The sequence below is a fragment of the Anopheles gambiae genome, chromosome X (assembly GCF_943734735.2).
Source record: "Anopheles gambiae chromosome X, idAnoGambNW_F1_1, whole genome shotgun sequence".
In the NCBI taxonomy this organism is placed as follows: domain Eukaryota; kingdom Metazoa; phylum Arthropoda; class Insecta; order Diptera; family Culicidae; genus Anopheles; species Anopheles gambiae.
The window spans coordinates 506,131-515,301 of NC_064600.1; the positions used below are offsets into that span (position 1 = coordinate 506,131).

General features: G+C 49.3%; 1 protein-coding gene across 1 annotated transcript; it reads right to left on the minus strand.

The window, feature by feature from the left end:
- Positions 1–975: 975 nt before the first annotated feature.
- Positions 976–6,960, minus strand: LOC1272239 (gamma-aminobutyric acid receptor subunit beta-like). Its single transcript, XM_061662399.1, has 10 exons — positions 5,463–6,960; positions 4,263–4,392; positions 3,758–4,072; positions 3,530–3,633; positions 3,349–3,416; positions 2,906–3,272; positions 2,712–2,827; positions 2,247–2,634; positions 1,930–2,145; positions 976–1,855 (listed from the first exon to the last, which is right to left on the minus strand). Exons 3-10 carry the CDS (start codon positions 3,817–3,819, stop codon positions 1,683–1,685), a joined length of 1,494 nt encoding a protein of 497 aa, XP_061518383.1. The 5' UTR covers positions 3,820–4,072; positions 4,263–4,392; positions 5,463–6,960; the 3' UTR covers positions 976–1,682.
- Between the last annotated feature and the right edge of the window lie 2,211 nt (positions 6,961–9,171).

Below are 9,171 nucleotides of genomic sequence, written 5' to 3' on the forward strand. Positions count from 1 at the left end.
GCCGCCCCACGGAGCGAGAGCAGTGATACGGTAGGCAGGGAGGAAACGGGAGGGAAAGTTGCGGTGGCGGATGAACAAACCACTAAAGAAAACTGAATAACATTGTAATGATAAAGAGAAAGAAAAATTAAATATTAATAAATGTATTTTAAATGTTAAAAAAAAAAACTGTCTGATGTTCGCGCTGTGATGCTTTGGATTGTTTCTATTTACTTTCTATACTTTACGTTCTTTTATGTTTGTGCGTCAGGTCAGTCTCCACCGCTCAAATGACACTCTTCGATGGAGACGCCTAGTGCCTAGTGAACAGTGCAACAGCATTTGTCTGCTAATTTGAGGAGCACCAATGGTTAACACTGGTTGGATTGCATAAAAAAAAGTAAAGCCATACATCTGTGGTACCCCTCTAAAGCTGGCTAAACTCGGAATATTTAAAATATTTTTATCATCACAGTCATCCCCATCACACAGGCTGATAGGAACAATTTGAGAATTATCGCTCAGTCATTTTGTTTAGTATTCATTTTGCACGTAATTAGTGATCGTTTTAGTGCGAAAAGGGAGTGATTTGGAAATGTGGGGGGGACAACCGTTTTCGACTGAATTCTCGTGCGGTCTGTGTGCTCTCCTTATTTGTGATGGAGACGCCTAGTCCTAGTCATAATTACACCAAAGTTGTGCCAAAGAAGAAGAAGAAGAAGAAGAAGAAGCTAAATAAACCATCCTTATCGTAATAGAAATCTGATGTTGGTGGATCTCGACTCGATATGTAGAAGTGCTCAAGTGAAGGTCTTAGTATCCTGCAAGGTGTTTGTGAGGACAGCAACGACAACGTGAACTGCCTCAGACATTGAGTCAATCGCGGCTGTGAAGTTGCTATCTGATGGGTACCAAAATGTTATGTGAGAAAAAGCAAACAAATCAAATTGTATGTGACAGCATTGAAAGCAAGAAAAGAGAGAAAACACGCGACAAGCCTTTTTAATTGTTTTTTCTTTGTAGTGTAATTATCTTTACTTCTGTGTGTTGGTGTGTTTCGGAAAAATAATATGACTGCATCTTTGATTATCTGTGGTTATTTTTACAAATTCGTCAAGCCCTAATTTTGCCTATACCGTTTTGCTGTTGTTTTTGTTGGGTTTGTTGGTTTTTATTTCCACTTTTGCTTGTTTATACCCACGTGTGGTTGCTCATCGCCCGCTGCCAATCAAGCGCGAAACTCATCTGCTACGCTTTCTCCATCCATGTCGTCATCAATGATATAAGTCGTTTGGTTTAGTTTTGCTGTCGCATACGCTGATCCCTGCACATCGAATAGATAAGAGTTTGAGCCGAAACGGGCAAGAGCCAGATGCAGAGTAGGATGAGCTGGAGCAGGAGGGGCAAGGGAGGGCTTTAAAACACAAAAAAGGGAGGACCTGATCCGTCTGCTCTATCCATCCTCTCCTGCACGAGTGCGATACATTTGTTGTCGTTTGCCACTCGGCGCAGTCGCTCGCTTCGCCGGTTCCGGTCGTTTGATCGCCTGCACGGGGCGTGCATAAATCGGCCCGATTCTCATGGGAGGAAGGTGAATTATTGGGAGGGGGAAAGGGGGAATTTCGTACGCGGAATGGTCTACAGAGCGTATGGTTCACTACTGCTGCTAGTAAGTGCCGGCTGCGCTCTTAGTTGACTGTGGGTCACTCGAGCACGTAGAATATCCAGTAGCCGGCGTTAAAGGCAGCGAAGCTCACGGGAAAGATGACCCGCGAGTACTTGTCGATCACGTTCACGTCCTTGATCTTCGGTATGGACGCCTTGATGACCGAGGCGCCCCGCTTGATCGCGTGCAGCATCTTCGGGCGGCCCTGGCCTGCGGTGGAGAAGCAAACGGAGGGTTAGCGTTCGAGCTGAGCGTGCGCAGTTTAGTCTCAACAGTCACATTACCTCTCGAGCTGCGGTACCGGAGGCCGCTGCGGTTGCTCGACCCATACGAACGGGCGATGCGGAAGCTCGGTGGGAACTTGGCCGAGTCGACACTGTCGGTCGTGGTGATCGTGTTCGAGTAGTGGCGGTTGCGCAGCGACGCGATCGGACTCATGCGGATGTCCTGCAGTTCGATGATGTCGTCTGCCGAGCAGGTCGAGGTCTTTTCCGTTTTACCTGCGTATTCCAATAACAACAACAACCACAACAACAAAAACAACAAAATTTAAATAATAGAACGAAACAAGGGGCCCAAAATTCAGGAGCAAAAAACTTACCAAACACCTTTCGCTCGGCTTCCTTGTTCTTTTTGCTCTTCTTCTTGGCGCGCGCCCCCCAGTACGTGTAGTTGACGGCGGCGTACTCCAGCAGTGCGGCAAACACGAACACGAAGCACATTACCAGATAGATGTCGATCGCCTTGACGTAGGAGATGCGGGGCAGCGAGCTGCGCACGCCCGTGCTGATGGTTGTCATCGTCAGCACGGTCGTGATGCCGAGCGCCACGCGGGCCGACGTCGCCTCGTGGTTGATCCAGAACGACACCCAGGACAGCATCACGATCAGTATGCTGGGCAGATAGGTTTGGAACACGAAGTAGCCGATGTTGCGCTGCAGCTTGAAGGACAGGGACAGTCGCTGGTAAATGCCGGTGGCTAGCTTTTCCTGCGGGATGCCGGGATAGAGGGTAGAGCGTGCTCTTAGGCCAATGCCGTGCCGGGATGCTTTAGCAAGCTGCTTACCTTCCGATCGTTCGTCTCGTAGCCGATGATGGTGAACTGTGGCAGCTCTGCTTCCTCCACCCCACGGATCGGGGTCGATCGCCAGTACATCACCACGTCCGACACGGTATAGCCATCTGACAAGTAGGAAAGAAAGACAGATAAGACCATGCTCGCAAGCCCTGGCGCTCGCTCGCTAAGCCGCTGACGCTTACAGCTTTCGATCTCCACCGTGCAGTTCTGCGAGTCGAGCGGATAGTAGTGCAGGTCCATCATGCAGGCGAGCGTCGTGGTGAAGCGCATGCCGTACGTGACCGCACCGTCACCCGCCAGCCGGACCAGCTTGTTCCGCTCGGTCACGTCGTGCAGGAAGCTGTTCTTGTCGTTGGCGAAGAACGTGTCCGGTACCCAGATCTTTTCCGCAAAGTCGCCCGACAGCGTAATCACATCGTTCGCCCCGTCGTCCTCTATCATGATCTCGCCGGTTTGATCCTTCTGATTGTCTCCCCACAGGGCGAACGCGTTAAATGCCAGCCGCTCGTCCTTCCAGTACTGGTTTAGGTACATAGTGATAGTGTAATCCTGCCGGTGATTGCAACCATTAAAAAAAAAACGTGTCAGGTGGATCGGTTCTTGTGTATGGGGAGTTGCCACTTACCATATTCACTTCCGAGATTGCATCAAAGCTCGCTATCGTGAGGTCCATCCCCACGTGTAATGGTTCCCCTGTTTGAAGAGAGAGAGAGAGAGAGAGAGAGAGAGAGAGAGAGAGAACGAGAGAAACGATCAAACAGTCAGTGCGAGTTGCCTTCCCGCCGAGTCGCCTCCACCACACTTACCACCAAAGTTTGGTCTTAGTCGAATGTCATAACCCTCCAGTATACGCGATATTGTCTGTGTTACATTCTCCAGACGGCCAGCCGCCATCGATCTCTGGTGCACGCTGCAAAGAGGAGTGGGCCCCACCAGGTTAGAAAGCACCACCCGACACCAACGCCCCAAACAAGCACCTTTTTGCAATGCGGATAGCATCGCTTCAGGCGCATTCCTGCCTCAAAGCCACCTACCTTCGCAACGCATTGTTGAGTTGTACTGAGTTGAGGAAGCAAAGTATCAGAATTTGCCACATGTTTGAATGGTTGATTGACGCGTGGTGCTACCGTTCTGCCCTGCTAGCTTTGGCCAGTAGTGTCCGTATGATAGGTTTTTGATTTTTTGTTTTTCGTTTTTGTTTCGGTTGCTGAAATTCCAAAGCTCTGAGGCGTCCAACCCCGTCCGATCGTTGCCTATCCACTAAACAAATACAGCCACACAAACACCCTCACACACCCACACATACAGACACGCTCGGCGCGAACACACACACACACACACAAACACACCTGAAGAAAAGAAGAGTGATGAGTTGTAGAACGTTTAGGAGTTAAGCAACAAGACTCCCATGTCCATGTAAGGTGCTAACCAAGTGTAATTAAGCTCCTAGACAGGTGTCTAAGGATGGTAGCACAAAAAACAACCTTGCCCACACCTTGCCAGCTACCTGCCGAGCCTAGCGGACCCGAGAAAGCTTACCTGCCTGGTCGTCGTTCGACAGGGAGTGGGACTTACGCGTTAGTGCATCGCTGGCTGGCAGTAGATCTCTAGAATCGTGGAGCAGTCATCCGGTTTGGTTATTCGCAAGGAAATTCACTTGTCAGCGTAGCTGGACCGATGTATAAGGAGAGACAATGGTTGAATTTCTTATTAGTATATATGGAAGCAAATAAACCACTTTCAATGTATTCTCCACATCCCATTATTAACAGGTTCGATGATGCTATTTTTGCAACCCACCGCCTTAAATTGGAGGTAAATTGTTCCGGGGGTGGACCTACATGGAATCTACACATTTGAAACAGATTAATAGCTATCAGTGAGGACGCTCGGCCCGCGTTACTAGCAGGAAACCATGACCTCTGAAAGAACCTTCAACCGCATCGGGCGCTTCTTGCTAGTCCCGATTTACTATGAAAGCTTTGAACCTCGTCAACCCTGAGAAGCCATTGATTTTGTGACATTGATTCAGGCGCGCGGCGTGACATAAAGCACCATCAGCGGACGTGACTTTCACACAAAGAAACGAAACGCACATACACACACACACACATGCACACAAGCTCGTTTTGCTCTCAGAGGTTTCGGAGGATGGGAAGGTAGGGCAGGCGGGAGGTATGCTGCTCCCCATGGGAAGGAGGGTGCTTTATTTATTCACGGAAGGAGCAAAAAAAACAACATCGGTTGGCCCATCAACTTTGGCTAATCAACTTCGGTGCCTAAACCTTGCCATTTGGACAAAACAATCACTGCCACACTTTCAACTTGGCTGTGTGTGTGTGTGCGTGATAAGGAGGGAATGTGGAGATGTTGTAATGAATTGGTTGTTAGGGTTGATTGATGCATTACATAATTGAATCACTGTAAAGGATTATGTAAACATGCTGCGGCACGTTGACATCCGAGCGCAGTTCATCAAATGGAGCTACCACGGCGCTTCTTTGTGCTGACTTGCTGACCTACGTCCATTATATTGTGCAGATGTGTGACCGAACTTTGACCACCTTAACACACACACACACACACACACACACTCACCTACACTCACAGACACAGATCGTGCGCGCGCGTCAACATAAACACCCTTGTCCCGTGGGCAGGACAAAGAGTTTCGTCCTAGCGCTACCGCAGCGCGAACAGAACCGCATGAACTACGGCCTAACAGCGAACAACACTTACAGCGGGCGGGCAGGGACGCTTCGGCAGAGGCACATCCGGTGCTGTGCTGGGATGCGGATGTTGGGCTGGGCTTGGCTGGCTGACCACTCGAACGGCAGGCGGGCAATGGGCTAGCGTTGTTCTTTTTGTAGTTGTCGTTGTTGTTGTGGTTGTGGCCACCTATTTGGCAGGAACGGCGGTCTGGCGGGCTCGCTGGAACGGCTGCAAGCTAGTGGGACGGCACGGCCACTTACGCTGCACGCACTAATGAACACTGGGCCACAGAGCACAGAGCAGCATTTTTGCTGTTGTTGTTGTTTGGTTCGTTCCCCTCGGTGCGTGATCAGCATCCGCCGTGCGACTGCACATCACTCGTGCGATAACGCGAAACAGTATCTGAGCTTGAGTTCTTGGTACCTCGCGCTTCACCGCTGAATGGGAGGAAGCTGAGCCTGCAAGCGAAACGGACCAAGCAGTAGCAGCAGCAGCAGCAGCAGCAGCAGCAGCAGCAACCACAACAAAAATCTTCCCACAGCGCACAATACACAACGATACAGCAGGGCACAGGAATGACAAGGATCGCTCGGGAGCTTTGGATGCTGCTGGATGCGAGCTTCGCGAGCGGGCCTGAGCGGGAGCAGACTATGCATGTAGCAAAAAGGGCGAAAAGAAAGGCAGAGAACTTTTCAGCGACTCCGTACCCGGGGAGCAATGGTGCGAACAGGGCAGGGCGGGCGGCTGAGATCCTGTTCTGTTCTCCCCCATTTTGCTGGCGGCTTTCGGCTGGCACCGTTCCGTTCGCATGGCCCGCTAGAGCGAGATGCACTGGCGTCGGCGAGAGCCAACCATCCCGGAGAGCGAACCATCCGTTATCCGAAACAGATGGCTCCATCGCCATCGACGGGACGGGCCAGTCGCACAAGCCCAACCATCCTCAGCATCCGCACAGCGAAGAACACACGCCCGTGCGCTCGTTCTCGCATGCGCCACACAGCTTACGCGAGAGCCACCACGCTGTTTTCACCCCGTCCCGGTCGCGGCCCCAAACTGGCAGGAGGAAAACGGCTGCCTGAAGCAGTTTCTCGTGTCCTTTTTGTTCAAAACTGTGGGGCAGCTGTTTTTTTTTTTTTTTTTTTTTTGCTTGGCTTCCTTTTGCTCACTGCCTCGAGGATAGTAATTTGCTTAAGGTGTGTGCGAGCTTCCCGCTACTACATCCGGACCCGTACGAATTCCGGTCGGAAGTGTCAGCTTTGTAGAGGGTAGAGCTGGGTTTTGCTTCTTTTTTCTTCATTGAATCCAGTAAACCACAATGTTACTATTTTGTGCCATAACACACACACACACACAAAATCCAGCTAAAACCGAGGGATTGCGAAAGTATGCTTAACAAGCACGATAATAACCGCGTATTGCATACTATTAGGCGCACACGAATCCAAAGCTACAAAACCCCCATTCTCTCTAGGTTCAAGCTTCCTTTGCTTAAGCTGTTCAAACACACCAACCGGGCGTGTTGTGTTCTGCTATCAACTAGCTTTTCCCCTCTCTCTCTCTCTCTCCCCATTCTCCCCTCTCCCAGAAGTGCAGGAATCGCACGGTTTTTTGCTGAGCCTCCGCACGACTGTTCGGCACGTTTTATTGCTTTACTTTATTTTCCAATATCCCAAAGTCTTGCTGGTGTACTTTCCGTCTTTCCTCTTTTCGATCCCTACAGACAGCGATGGAGATAGAGAGAAGGAGCAAAAGAGAGAGAGAGAGAGAGAGATAGAGAGAAAGCACCAGAGAGAGAGAGAGAGATAGAAAGATAGAAGCGAAACTGCGGGGTGAGATACAGAAAGGCAGTGGCACACTGCTTAGTCATGGCTTTTTGTTTTAGGGATCGGGTTCTCGTTATTTTAAAATTAATTATTCATCCATTTTCCGCAATGCTCTACCGTCTTCTCTGCTGGTACGCGCTGTTCACTCCGTCATGGGCGTGAAATATTGTTTCCTTATTGGTCCAACGTTTGTCATCGCTGGTGTGTGTGTGTGTGTGTTGTCCTACCGGCGCGCGTTATCTCTGCCTGGAATGTCCTTTAGCGACACTTTGAACACGGGCACCAGAGAGTTGTCTTGAAGCTGGATGCTTCAAGCAACACGATAATTCCTCAATCAGCTGTCTTTAGCTAATGGATCAAAGGTTTGCCGAGCATTTTTACCAGTGCTTCAGATATTTCAAGAAACAATACCTCTATCATGAAGGCATTCTAGACTAAAGCTCGTGGTAACAGATCAGTAGGGCGGATGTACTACAGTCTTGCAAAACAATCATTGAGTAGACTGAGCTACGACTCAGCGACACCAATTTCAAATTGCTCGGTGTCCGCTCGTTTGCTGCTCCAACCCATAATGCAATTCTGTAGCACACTCCGTGGCACAGTCGCTTTGATCTGCGCTGCTTGTGGTCGGATAGAAACACACACACACACACACACACACACACCCACGCATACCGCAGCTGAAAAGTAGAAGTAACAAAACCGGGTTTTTCGTTACAACAAAGGTGTCCCTTGTTGCTGCACATTCCCGACCACGCCAAGAAGCTGCCACACCCGCTTGCGCTTTGCAGGACGGCGTTCCAGGAGCGCATTGCTGCCGGGCAAAAGAATCTCAAGCCCGGCGAAGAATGCAGCCAGCGTGCTGAGGCTGGGCTGAGATGTTGCAATTATCCATCACCGACAGGCATTGAGCGCGCGGGCATCGAGCGGCACAATCTTAGCATACTAACCGGCAGGTATACAGGCAGGCGTTAGGTTTTTGTCGAAGTAGGGCACACTTTTGCACAGGACCATCACAGCCGTTTACGGTACGGCTGCCGCCACCACAAAGGGGCGCTTGGCGTGAATGCGAAACCAGGGGGTAGGGGGGGGGAAATTGCGGACCGACCGGCTACAATGCGACCACCACCGCCGAGCATAATGGTCAGCACGGGCAACACGATCGGCATTGTGTTGGGCGCGCAAAGGGGACGATTTAGGATTTAGGTTTCAGTTTAAGTGCGCCTTTAATCGTCTAATGGATTGCAATCTCGCTAAATTGGTCGCCACAGCTACGGAAGGCGGGGATTACATTACACCTCTTGTTCTAGAAGAATAGCAGGAAATTTGAAAACATTTTGTTTTTAGTGTTTTTTTTCCTGAATGTATCAATGAATATGGATCTACTAAACCCAATTTCACCAAAACCTCGGCTATTTAAACGACGAAAGAGAATAATTTAAGGGAGCATGTTCAGCAAAATGTGAAAGAACGGCTGGTTTGATAAAACCGGCAAAGAACACTGACAGGAATGTATGAAATGTTTTGAAAGATGAAATCATTGAACGTAGCACTGTGTCAGAATCGTTTGTTGTCACTCCAGAGCTAGAAGGCTGTAGTTGATTTGCAGTCGACTTTTCATGAGCTTTGGCGGTATTTTATTTTTGTTTGGTTAGTTGTTACTTTATGTTAAAATTTGTGAAAACCATATGAGTGGTAAAAATGAATCACTAGAACCGCATTGTAGCTAAATGGCACCATGTCACTGTGAAATTCTTTGTAAAAGACAAGAAAACATGTTGAATCAATATAAATAATTTACTTTGAGCCTGAAATATCTTACACCGGTTGTCCCTAAGGCACATGTGGACATGTGGACTGTATGTGGACTTTAATTTGGCATGAAATGGTACGCTTAAGTTACTTAATTTTTT

Bases quoted from the DNA above. Each gene is read 5' to 3' on its own strand.
- LOC1272239 (XM_061662399.1), bottom strand. From the start codon at position 3,819: ATGTGGCAAATTCTGATACTTTGCTTCCTCAACTCAGTACAACTCAAC. The intron at 3,634-3,757 runs GTAGGTGGCTTT...TCCTCTTTGCAG, and splicing joins CTCAACAATGCGTTGCGAAG to CGTGCACCAGAGATCGATGG. The intron at 1,856-1,929 runs GTAATGTGACTG...TCTCCACCGCAG, and splicing joins CCGGTACCGCAGCTCGAGAG to GCCAGGGCCGCCCGAAGATG.